The sequence below is a fragment of the Vigna unguiculata genome, chromosome 11 (assembly GCF_037176805.1).
Source record: "Vigna unguiculata cultivar grain cowpea cultivar isolate G323 ecotype 2 chromosome 11, ASM3717680v1, whole genome shotgun sequence".
Lineage (NCBI taxonomy): Eukaryota > Viridiplantae > Streptophyta > Magnoliopsida > Fabales > Fabaceae > Vigna > Vigna unguiculata.
The window spans coordinates 6,289,774-6,303,017 of record NC_140802.1 but is presented as its reverse complement, the minus strand read 5'-3'; the positions used below and the strand labels follow the sequence as shown (position 1 = coordinate 6,303,017).

Genomic DNA, 13,244 nt, shown 5'->3' with positions numbered 1-13,244 from the left:
AGCCACCAAATCAGAGCATGAGCAACACCAACAAAGCACACTAACGACGATGAGAACCAAAGGTGAATGCGAATGCGAATGAATGTTAAATTTAGATAAATTTAACCTATAGACTTATGACATAAACCATTTTTATTTAAAAAGAAAAGAAAACATTATAATAAAAATACTAAATAATGTATTTAACAAATATACCTACATTATTACATCTAAAACTAAAATTATTTTTAATATGACTTAACTTTTAAAAATACATTTATTTTAATTATTTTATTAAAATTTTATTTACTTTTTAAAACAAATAAATTTGAAGTGTCAGTTAACATGCAACCAAACCTTATTTTATGGTTAAATATGTTTTTGGTCTTTCAACTTTTAGTAAAAATTAGAATTAGTCTCTCTTGAAAACCTTGAACCAACTTAGTCCCTTATCTTTAGAAATGTATGAATTTAGTCCTTTAAATCAATTATTTTTCAAGTTTATTTGACGTTTCAAACGTGTTTCTCAACTAACATTGAAACGAACATGTATCAAACAGTGTAAATAAACTAAAATACTATAATAAAATGTGTTTGAAATGTCAAATAAATTTAATAAAATTTGGTTAAAAGGACTAAATTCACATACATACATAGTTTAAAGATTAAATTGGTTCAAATTTTTTTAAAGTTACTAATTCCAATTTTCACTAAAAGTGAAACGACAAAAAGATATATAACCCCTTACTTTATTTTGCCATCACCTCTTTCATTAAATACCTACCAAGTTTATTCAATGGTCCAATTAAGTGAATTAATGACCGATTAATCCAATGTTACCTAATAGGATTAGAGATTTGTTTGGATTGATGAGTTAAACATAACTAAAGAAAAATTAGAAACGAGATATTTAAGGTAGAAGCAAAACAAAAATACTATGAATGTACTGTTTGAATTAATGGGTAATAACAATAATAAACAAATATTTTTTCTTTGTTTTTAGATAAAATAAATACATAAACTATATTAAAAGTATTTAATGTTAGATATTTTATTATTTTTTTTACTTTATTGTTTTTGTCAAATGATTTAATATGTAATTCTTTTTAATTGTTTAAAAAGGATAAAGGGAGAAACCATTGTCTTTTTGTTCCATTTCATTATAAACAAATTTCCTTCCAAGTTGCCAGGTCACACGTTCTGATGGCATAACAGTAGTAACTACAAACATGCAAGGGTACTTTTGTAACTCGTAGAATGACCAAAACTATGTACAACAGCGGTGGAAGGAGAAATGTTTAGAGAAGGAATTTTCTGTTTTCTAGAGAGAGAAAGAGAGAGCGCAGTCATTTTCCGGGAAAAAGGGTCGAAGCAGGAGCAAACTCTGAAGAGATAGCGTAATTGGAGAAAGCGTGAGTAACCTGGAGTGGGTTCTTTTCATTTTCCCTTGAAACCTCTGTTTCTGGTTCAAATTTCGTACTTTTATTTTCAATCTTTCCCCTTTTCAACTTCAGCAAACACAAGGACGGGTTTTTCCCCTTTCATCAGGTACCCAGATAAATTTTCATGTTCTGTTATCAGTTTTTGCCGTATTTATTTTTTATGGTAAAAGGTTAGATTGGGGGAAGTAGGTTGATCGTGTGTCTGTGTGGTGTGTTGAATGGTAATGAAATTCATTACATTAAAATGAGATGGACTAAATTGACTAGTTTCTGGACTATATGTGTGAGTGCAATTTATTTAGAACTTAGTGAACTTAAACAACATTTTTTCACTTGTCATCTTGCGTACTGCGTGTGACATTGATGTAGTGTCATACTAGTCATTCCCAAATTAGGATTCGATATCAAATTCGTTGTGCCTGCGTGCGCGTGTGTGTGAGAGAGAGACAGAGAGGGAGAGAGTTTGATGTTCGTTTTATGACCATACATGAGAGGCATAATGGTCCTATAGCCATGGAAAGGAAGCTGGAATTTTCCACCAAATAAAGTTGTTCTACTGCCCAAATTCTGTTCTGTCTTTATAAATTAGTAGTTACATCTTAGCAAATTTTTAATGTTATCTTTAAGCAAATTCTATTCCACCATAGAGGTGTACTTCATTTGTTTCCATCTGTAGTGATTGTATTGTTGCATTTTAATTTGTGTTCACACAGGGCCACTGCTGTACAATTAAGTTGTGTTTCATTGGTGCATGGGAGTTGCTCTAATCTTGGAAGTTTCAATTCGTAACATATTTATTTGGTGTCCAAGTATTACTAGAAGTTTAGAACTTGTTTTTTATTTCGTTTCTTAATGAAGTGTTCTCTTAAGAAGTTACAAACAATGTCATGATGGAACAGTCTAGATTTTACAAACATCTTCAATGCAATAGCATGGAACCTAGAAATGAGGAGTTCCAGCCGGGATCTCAATCAGTAATTCAGGACCATATGGATGGCATGCATAGTATTAGACGACCATCTGACTATAGCACATCAGATGTTAAACCGGTACTTAATTATTCAATACAGACAGGTGAGGAATTTGCTCTTGAATTCATGCGAGATAGGGTGAATCTCAGGAAGCCCATGTTTTCAAATGTTAGTGATTCCAATTCCAATTATGCAACTGGTTGCATGGAACTGAAAGGTGTCTTAGGCATCAACCATGCAGCTTCTGAAAGTGGATCAGACATTTCTGTGCTATCAAAAACTGAGAAAGGTCCGACAGAGTTTAACAGACCGAGTACATCCTTACATGGAGACAGAAGCAATTATGGGTCAATTCGGTCAATACCAAGAGTTTCATTGAATCAAGAGAATAGTCGATTTGTACGTGGGTATGGGTCTTCTGTTGGTTCTGACAGCTCGACAATGATGAAGTGTCTTTGTAGCTTTGGTGGCAGAATATTACCACGACCAAGTGATGGGAAGTTAAGGTATGTTGGAGGTCAAACTCGTATTCTTCGTCTAAGAAAGGACATATCTTGGCAGGAGCTTATGCAGAAAGCATTGTTAATCTATAATCTGGTTCATGTACTAAAATATCAACTTCCTGGGGAAGATCTTGATGCTTTGGTATCAGTGTCGTCTGATGAGGATTTGCAGAATATGATGGAGGAATGTAATCTTCTAGAAGATAGAGAGCGCTCAAAAAAGCTTAGGCTGTTTTTGTTCTCAATGAGTGATTTGGAAGATGCTCATTTTTCTCTCAGCAGCATTAGTGATGACTCTGAGGTCCAATATGTAGTTGCTGTTAATGGCATGGACTTTGGATCAATAAACAGCTCAACCCCACTTGGTGTCAGTTTCTCAGCTGATGATCTGCATGAATTGGAAAGGCAAACTTCACATCGAGAGACTAATAATAGAGCTGCTGTAGAATCTGTAGGTGCCAGTGCTCCCTTGACTAACAAATCTGATCCTTCATTGACTATTCATTCTTCACAAGCAATTCTACCAAATGCCTCAAATTCTTATGAACTTGATCAACTTTCTTATGGTGACCAAATGCCTCAATTTGGGGAATATAGTCGTCAATATTTTGTTCACCATGGCCTTAATTCCACTCATAACCCTGTTGGAGAGACTTTTATTCCCATGGCTCCTCATCTGCTTAACAATCAACAAGGGGTTCAGAATGAAGACCATCTATCTAGTGGATTACAAATTCAAAATTCTCAGTTATCTGCAATGCAGGTGAAAAAGATAAGTGATAATTCAGTTAAGCAAGGGAGTGACTCTGAAAAAGTTTTAACCTCAGAAACCACGTCTCCAGCTCCCGTACAAACCTTTGACAGTGGCTTAAAAAGTAATTTTCCTGAAGCATCGGTTGCAGTTACCATGCCTGAGGGACATCCATCTTCATTACCTTCAACAAAAAAGGTTCAGCACAAGGATTATGAAGAGTTGTCTTCTACTTCTAGCAGTGCATTTGTTCCGACTTATGTTGATTCCCATCCAAATGCAATTGATTTGAGTTGTCTTCATCCTCCTCCACTTCCTGAAAGAGTTTACTATTCAGAAAGAACTCCGAGGGAGCAAGTAGAGTTGCTAAATCGTTCCTCAAAGTCAGATGACACACACAGTTCTCAAATTCATGTGTCAGATTTACTTTCTGATGTCAACCCAGAGGACCCAGTAATAGAATCTGGGGGCAACTTGCATCCAACTGACGAATTGGTTAATACAGAAAAGCCCTTGCATGCAGATGGCCATACCACTGACAATGGGTTTTCCAAAAATCATATGAGCAAACCGTTGCCTGATACAAACAGTCTTATTAAGTCAAAACTATCTGAGCTCACAGACCCTGAATTGAAGCCAGTGTTGTCAAGTAATGAAGGAACTAAAGATGTTGAAACTGAAAATTATCGCAAAGATAGCCAAACCAAGCCCTTGTTTGATGAAACTGAAACCAAGACCAAAACCAAAGATGGTAAATCAGATCTTCCTACTTTGCATCATGTTTCCTCTGCTAAGCGTCTTGATGATCTAGCTTCCAATCTTCCAGAGATTGATTGGGGTGAAGCCTCAGGGAAGGAATCTAATGATGGTTCTGTGGGGCAAGAACTACCTGTATCTGTAACTGGGAGCGTAACTAAAGATGTTAATCAAGATTTCCCCCAAAATGTTGTTTCCAAACAATCTCAAGGGGACATTCTTATTGACATTGATGATCGTTTTCCCCGGGAATTGCTTTCAGACATGTTTTCTAAAGCAATACATGGAGAAGATCCCTCCAGTCTGCATCCATTGTCTGGAGATAGAGTAGGCTTAAGCATAAATATGGAAAATCATGAACCCAAAAGATGGTCATATTTTCATAAATTAGCACAAGGGCTTGATAATGTCTCTCTTATTGATCAAGATCATCTTGGTTTTCCACCTGGGATAGGAAAAACAGAAGATAGTAGAACACATCATGTTATGCCGCTAACAACTGATGGAGATCCCCTACATCATGAAGATTCCCATCTCAAATTTAATGAAGAAAATCCTGAGGACTTGCATTTAAGGATTGAAACTGAAACTACCATTCTGAAGTCTAATTATAATCAATCCCAACTTAAGGACAATGAGAGTATGCAGTTTGATGCTATGATGGAAAATCTAAGAATGCAAGGGTCAGAGTTTGAGGTACTATTTCAATTTCATATTTTATTTCGTTTTGCGTAAGGTTGTATATATCTGCATTTCCAATAATAAAAGATCTTTGCTTCAATTTAGGATGGCAAATTTGATGTGAAAAATAGCAACCTACCTCCACCCCTTGATCCTTCTTTGGGAGATATTGACATTAGTACTGTGCAGGTAAAATCATGTTCTTATGTATGCTACATTTCTTATATACTTTATTTCATACATGGAACATGTTCTGATATTTTTGGGCAAACTGGAGGCTCTGTTGCCTTCCCAAGAAGCCTTTCACCTGCTGCAAAGAGTTAATGATTATCTGCCTTGTGTAAATGGATTATTTGTGTGTGTATCAACATGCTGGAATAACTATAACTATTAGAGTATACTTGAGTAAGTATACTCTATTAGATATGATTGAGTACTGCATATGATACAAATCTCAAATATGACAATTTTCTATATATGGTTGCAACAATATAATGTGTGTACCCATAAGGTTGTATCTCTGTTGATCACATATACTTAATTGTCTTTTTGACACCCCCGCTATATATATATATATATATATATATATATATATATATGGGTATGATATGATGTATTGAAGCTTGGTTCTTAGTTACTTCTTTATTACAGTTGTTACATAATTTGAGTTGGATTCTTCAGATTTCAGAAGCGTATTGGTAATAATAGTTGATTGGATCTGGATCCATATAATCTAGACTTGGACATCTCATCATGTTATTCTAATTTACATTTTTCTTTTTCATTTAAAGCTTAGTGCAGATGTAGAGTCTGTCATAACAGCAATTAGAACTTGCGATATTTATCTTCAGAGTCTCTCCAAGGTTTTAAAGAATATCTAATACTCTGTAGACCCAGCTGTCATAACCTAATTGTCTAACTAATGGGTATCTATCATCCATCAACGGGTATTAGAGCTCCCATATTTTGGGAGCAATTCGTGGTGCATGCCAAAATAGAAGCAAGAATGGGATCAATAGTAGCAAGAATTGTAAGTCTCTGTTATCTCGTAACGATGCCTATGGGTATTGAATCACAAGAGATTTTAGATTGAAGGGGTAGATGAAGAAAGAAAGAAATAATGCTGGCAGTGGCAGTGGTTATGGAGTTACGTGGAGCTTAGGAGGATGATAAGATCTTGATCAACTCAAGAAGTGTCGGAGAAGAAGCTTGTGGAAGCATGTCCCATGGTGATTCAAATTTGTATCTCACCAAAACCCAATTAAAAACATGTAAAACAGAAACATTTTGCAAAAGAAATTAGAAAATGGATCAGACTTAGAAATAAGAAAGAATATGCCACCTTTGTGATGAATCCCAAAGGATAAGTGCAGGAAGATTCGATACCGGAGAAAGCTTCTCAAGATAAGAATGAAGACAAGAGTAGAGAACTCTTAAGACTTTCAAAGTGAACTCACAAGGAAGATTTCATTCAATCCTCAAAAGTGATTTTACAAGAGGAGTTGACTCTCTTCTGTAAGAAGCATCCCATGGTTCTGAAGAGGAGAAAACACCTCTCAAGTGTTTAGAAACATGAAGAAGCCCAAATGCAAACATAAGATAGCTTAAGCTAAAGTTAACTCAACTAATCCTATGTTTAATACTTAGTTAACTCCTAATTAATCCTAGCACATGGGTGGTTTCTTAAAATTAGAGAAAGGCACATGGTAGTTAACTCCTAATATTAAGAAAAAGCTCATCATCACATCTCCAAGAAGCACATGTAGATGTAGTGCATGAATTATAGTAGAAAGCCATGTGAAGTTGTTACAACCATCATTACACTCATGAAATTCACATGTGGTGGTTAATAACTCTTTATGTGACTTTCTGAACTTATAAATTTTGTCCCACATGATTTGGGTGACTCTTGGGTTGTAGAATATTCTGGGAGAGTTAAGGAATATGCTATGATCTAAGAGTTTAAAAAAATTGAGAGCTTCTTTATGTTCTTCAACTTCTTTTAGCATACCTCTTGTGAATTCTCTTGACAGCCACCCAATGAGAATCTGAGGGATTTGACATGAATTGGCAGACTATTAACTGCAAAACTAATTTCAGGTCTTGTGTTAGTTGCATACTGTAAATCTCCAACTACAAATCTGTAAAGAGTTAGATGCTGAAATAACTCACCGCCACTTTTAGACAGTTTGTCTGTAGAGGTCGTAGGAGATAAAATAGAATGAGCATCAGCCATATATTCGTGTGTGGGAGATCTCTAATGTACTTGCTCTGAGTCATAAAAAAGGGATTTGTCAGGTAAGTGTTTGATCTCAATACCCAAAACATAGTCGAAATGGCACAGTTTCAGAGAAAATGTGGAGTTAAGACGTCCAGTAATCTGCCGAATTTGTTGGGGTGAGCTGCCAGCTATGATACACAGATAAAATACGTGTATCGGATACGACATGTGTATAACATGTATCTGATACAACAATATTTTTAATTTGAAAATAATAGGATACAATACGTGATATATGTATATTGAAAAATTTACAAAAAAATCTTAAAAACACAATAAATATGTGATTGCTAGAGTGAATCCAAATTAAAATAATATGTATTAAATATTCTCAAAAACAAAATATTATTAATTATTATTATCATAAAATTATTAGCACTATAAATTAGATACTTCATTGGTAAGTATCGATAAAGTATTCTAGAGTATCGGATATGGATACGTGATACAAATTGAAGTATCATTGCATCATAGGCTGCTAGTGATGATAATATCATCCACATAGAGGAGGATTAAAATAGTGTGAGCTTGAGTCTTGTATAGTAACAAAGACCGGTCTTATTTATTAGCTTGAAACTCAAACTGAATAAAGGTAAGTTTTAGTCCATCTAACCACTGCTTGGGTGCTTGGTTTTAGGCCAAAAAGGGCCTTGTTGAGTTTACAAACAAGAGATTTCTCTTCAACATCAGGGGGCTGCACCATATAAATTATTTCATCCAATAAGCCGTTAAGAAAAGCATTATTCACATACAACTGAAATAATTTCCAATTACTAGTGAGGCCAAGAGTGGTGATGAGTCTGATAGTAGCAGGTTTAACAACAGGAGAAAATGTCTCTTGAAAAGTCTGAGCCACGGACTTGATGAAACCCTTTAGCCACTAATTGAGCTTTGTATTATGAAACCCTGTAGCCTCGAATTATAAAATCCAGACTTATACCTGGTTTACATGAGATGATTATTAACAGTTCTGGGAAAGAAAATCAGTGGATGCAGAAGACTCAAGCGGATGAGGAGTTAGAGTCTCTTTAACACAGTGGGTGACACAAGTGAAGGGCTGCCTTGAACATTATGGTCACCAGTTTCAAAAGAGGGACAGACTGCTGTGGGGTGTAGCAGCAGGTATATGAGAGGAGACAAAAGTTTGAGGTGTGTGAGTTGGAGAGAACAAAGAAGGATTAAAACACTGAAACAAATCTTTATTAAGGAAGAAATAGTGAGACTTTACTAGACAAGACTAAGACAGGCAGAGCAAGATTGACCTGCTCTGATACTCACTCGACATAAATAAAAAAGAAACAATATTCTTTTGAGAGCTTAATTTTTCCTCTCTTAGGTTGTCATATTTATATATTAACTTTAGATTGTTCTTATATACAATGAGGAGAGGAAAGAGAAAAAAACAAGTAAAGGCATTTCTAGGATCCTAGGTAGAGATAGGTACAGCACAAAACAGCTTTTTAGTAAAGCCTATTTTAAGCCTATTCTAACAGTTAAGGAGGTTATAGAGCACAAGGTTGTGCAAGTAGGTACTTACTGACAATGGAAGTGATTATGTGTTGGCTGATAAATATTATTCCCAATTTTTATTTTAACAATTGAAGGAAAGGATAATGAAGGCTGCCTAAGCTTGATGCGATGAAGATGTCTTAGAAATTGATTTTAGGGCCTAACTTACTTTTACAAAACCAGCCTCTTAAGTGAGGACTGCCCAAACTTTATAAGCATTTAGGCCATATTTCTCGTTGTGGGACTAATCCACCGACCATGAGGCTGCAATTAAGACAGCCCTCCAAAGATGTCCTCAACTAAGGTAAGCTAGGGGTGATTGCAATCAAGGAAACTTTCAAGCAGGATGGCTAGGGTTTTACCCTGGATGCAGAGCCCCAAGGTTGAGCAAGCTAATACTGACTTGGAACATGGGGAAAAGTGAGTATCATTTTCTGATAATTTGAAGAGCACAAGGATCAGTTTTTATACAACTTTGATCATAAATGCTATGCCCAACTTATGGACATCAAATCGGACTTAATTACCACAAACAAGGAAACATTGACCAATTAATCCTAATGAAGGAATATATCTAATTAAACCTGTATATAAATAAAAAATGCACTGGTTAAATGTTATAGCACCATGCTTCTGCTTCATCATTCTCGTCGATACTTCTTCCTCTTGTGGGCTAAATGTAGTCTGACATTCTTTGGCACATATTTTTGTAAAATATTTAGCTTCTCTAACATGTACATTCTCATTGTCTTTACAGACAAGTTAATAAACCTCTTGTTCAAGATGTGCTGTTTTAGAATTTTTCTCTCTTTTGACCTTGTAAAGTTTGTTTATTTGGCCATTTGTCTGTTATATTGTATGTGTGTATTCACAAAATTTGAATGTGTACATTATATCGTGCCGTAGTGCTTGACCTGAAACCTGAAAATATTTAGTTCTTGCTTCATCTATTTCTTTGTTTTCTATGCAAATTGGTAGGTCATTAAGAATGAAGATCTTGAGGAGCTGCGAGAACTAGGTTCTGGTACCTTTGGCACCGTGTACCATGGAAAATGGAGAGGAACAGATGTTGCTATTAAAAGAATAAAGAAGAGCTGCTTCACTGGTCGGTCATCTGAACAAGAGAGATTGGTAACTTTTTATTTAATGGATGTTGTATAGGATGCACTATTTTTTTGTTTTCATTAAAATAAAATAAGAAAAATTCTTCTTTCTGTCATTGAATTTCTTTAACCATGATACATTTTGGGGTGAGATGATATTTGGTTCTTTTCTCAGACTGTGGAGTTTTGGCGGGAAGCTGACATTCTTTCCAAGCTTCATCATCCAAATGTGGTTGCATTTTATGGTGTGGTACAGCATGGACCAGGTGGTACAATGGCCACTGTGGCAGAATATATGGTGGATGGTTCTCTTAGGCATGTATTACTTCGCAAGGATAGGTAATGCTTTTGAAAATAGATTTTGCATCTGTGTTATATTGCATAAGATTATGGCTTACTATTGCCTCAAATTTGTTGAAAAGAGAGCTGTCCTATTGCAACTTATTTCTTGGATAGAATGCATTAATATTTATTGGGAAAAATTCATGATTTGGTATAATTGTATGACCGCCAATAGGATCTACCAAAGTTTATTGAGTCAGCAAGAGCATTTGAGTGTTAAATTATATGTCCAGTCCTTTTTGTTTTTAAATGATTTTGGTTCAAGATTCTTACAATGATTTTATATTTAGGTATCTTGATCGTCGGAAGAGGCTGATAATTGCAATGGATGCTGCTTTTGGAATGGAATATTTGCACTCGAAAAACATTGTGCATTTTGACTTAAAATGTGACAATTTGCTTGTAAACTTGAAAGATCCTTTACGTCCAATATGCAAGGTATGTAGACTGGGTCTGGTAGTATTTTTCTATTAGCACGGAAGATCACTTTTTGTGTTGACTGAGAAATTTTCTTACCTAGGTTGGTGATTTTGGCTTATCAAAAATTAAGCGAAATACTTTGGTTACTGGTGGTGTGCGTGGGACACTACCTTGGATGGCACCAGAGCTTCTGAATGGCAGCAGCAATAAGGTCTCAGAAAAGGTAATATTTCAACTTATCTGTATAAAATGTTTTTCTTCAATCACATGACTCAATTGAAATTTAATTTAACTAAGGAAATGTGGTCTAGTATTCATTTCTCTTTCTAGATGTAGAAATTTCTTTCATCTCACATGTCAATAAAACACTACCAGTTCACAATACTCTGGTTTTCAGGAAGTTCCTATTGAATTATTTTTATTTGACCATTTTAAATTTTGAGCGTTCAATTTCGCCTATTTCATTCTCTTGCCACCTTTGAAAATCTTTTGTTCATCTGGGATATTTGTAGTTTACATCTCAGTAGTATATGGGAAGGAAATTGTTGAAATTCATTTTAGTTTCTTACCCTTATCTCTCTGTAGGTTGATGTGTTCTCCTTTGGCATTGTATTATGGGAAATTCTTACCGGTGAGGAGCCATATGCCAACATGCATTATGGTGCAATTATAGGTAATATCTTATTCTCATCTTTTATCCTTACTAGTCTTTCTGTGTCGTCTTGAAATTGACACTTTGTATTCAAGGAACAAACATTAGACAGTTGTAGAATATAGCAACATTGTTAAAATTGAGATTTTGTTAAAATTGAGACTATGCATAGGATCGGGTAAAAGACGGGTAAGGTTGTAAAATACCCTAAATAGTAGGATCATAACAAGGATCACAAAATTCCATTGGAATCACGTCAAACATACATAACAAGTTTGTTTTTAGCTAACTTTCTAGACTATCTGTGTTTGGTCCCATTTTGGTTGAATTAATCTTGGAAAAAGAAACTGATGTTCAAAGAATTGGTTTCTATTTGACTGGTAAAGTAGAATCACTTTTGGAGGGTCCATAAACTTGTGGTTCATTCACTAAAATCTATTCTAGTTCTTAAAATGTAGATTTTAAACTCATTTCAACCTCACAAAATCGATCTGTAAGGCAAAACTCATACTCATTTACATACTATAATTTGATCAACACTCTATTCTAGTTCTTCAAAAGGATCTGTGTGGAACCAATCACTAAAATCTTTTCTAGTACTTAAAAGGTAAATTTTAAACCTATTTCAACCCTAGAATCAATTTGTAAAATGAAAATCGTACTTATTTATATACTAGAATTTGATCATATCTCTAGTCTACTTCAATACATGAGTCCATGGAAAAATTTATGCAAAAAGGATCTCTGTGTAGAACCGATCACTAATTTGTGTCTCCCCCTACAGGTGGAATTGTAAATAACACATTAAGGCCAACCATCCCTAGCAACTGTGATCCTGAATGGAGAACACTGATGGAACAATGCTGGGCTCCCAATCCTGCAGTCAGACCATCCTTCACAGAAATTGCCAGTCGTTTGCGCATAATGTCTGCAGCAGCAAGTCAAACCAAAACACAGGGCCATAAAACTTCTAAATGAGTTTTACATTGTAAAGTTGGCATTCATACTGTCATTTAATGGTCATCCAAGGAAGTAACTTATACAAGTATGGTTCTTTATATACTGTAGTCTTTTTTTCTTTTTCTTAACATAATAATCTTATACTACACTATGCAAAGTTGTATACCAATGTTTCAACACCAGTGCAAAATTTGTCATTTAGTTTCTGTATATTGTGTGCAATGTTTTTCTTGTTTCTTAGTTTTCCAATCTTGTAATTGCTAACAATGATTTTATTATAGATAGTGACTATTACTCATCTAGAGGGCAGTGTTAACGATGTGCTAGACATCTTAAAGGGGAAGTAACCTCATTTAAGTATAGGCTATTGCTTTCTACACCCCACAAATACTAACTGCATTTCCTCAAGAAAAGAAAAAGACTCAAACACCCTTTACCTTTGCACCACACCACCACTGTTCTCATTACCATCACTGTCACAACCACCATCATCACTGCAGGTGTAGAGGAAGAAGAGTGGGAGAACCCTGCAAGGGAAGAAGAGAGAAAATGTGAAAAAAAAAATACTCATACCCAAAAAAGCTTTCTGAAACATATTTCATGTAGGAGTGTTTCAAAATTTCATACCAAAACATGAGTTCCGTAAACCTTTTTCGAAAATCTCATTTCGGAAAAATTATTTTGGAATTTTTTTTGTAAGTTTCGGAACTTTTATTTCAGAAATTTTATCATGGAAACTTTAGAAGATCATTTTAAATATTTGAGGTATGTACAAAGAAATTGTGGGAGTGGCCTTAAATATACTTCTGATTTTCATTTCTCACAATGCAGCAGTGCTTGAAACTTGTCTCCTTTAAGTTGTTTGGATTTTGGGGTTAAATATTATCCGAAAGC

The 13,244-nt window shown here is 34.9% G+C and overlaps 1 protein-coding gene across 2 annotated transcripts; it reads left to right on the top strand.

Moving 5' to 3' along the window:
* The first annotated feature begins 1,266 nt into the window (after window positions 1–1,266).
* Window positions 1,267–12,560, top strand: LOC114170278 (kinase superfamily with octicosapeptide/Phox/Bem1p domain-containing protein). 2 transcript variants are annotated; one of them, XM_028055760.2, is made up of 9 exons: window positions 1,267–1,527; window positions 2,135–5,098; window positions 5,189–5,272; window positions 9,852–10,004; window positions 10,152–10,315; window positions 10,609–10,756; window positions 10,839–10,961; window positions 11,324–11,411; window positions 12,175–12,560. In XM_028055760.2, the coding sequence occupies exons 2-9, from the start codon at window positions 2,309–2,311 to the stop codon at window positions 12,366–12,368; spliced, it is 3,744 nt and encodes a 1,247-aa protein (XP_027911561.2). In that variant the 5' UTR covers window positions 1,267–1,527; window positions 2,135–2,308; the 3' UTR covers window positions 12,369–12,560. The 2 variants fall into 2 exon arrangements, with proteins under 2 accessions (XP_027911561.2, XP_027911563.2); XM_028055762.2 differs by having other exon boundaries at window positions 1,271–1,527; window positions 2,321–5,098.
* Window positions 12,561–13,244: the final 684 nt, after the last annotated feature.

What these genes read in the sequence shown, in the direction of transcription:
- LOC114170278 (XM_028055760.2), top strand. Translation starts at nt 2,309, where the DNA reads ATGATGGAACAGTCTAGATTTTACAAACATCTTCAATGCAATAGCATG. An exon ending in TGCAAGGGTCAGAGTTTGAG is followed by an intron (nt 5,099 to 5,188) that starts GTACTATTTCAA and finishes GCTTCAATTTAG; the next exon opens with GATGGCAAATTTGATGTGAA. An exon ending in CATCTGAACAAGAGAGATTG is followed by an intron (nt 10,005 to 10,151) that starts GTAACTTTTTAT and finishes TTCTTTTCTCAG; the next exon opens with ACTGTGGAGTTTTGGCGGGA.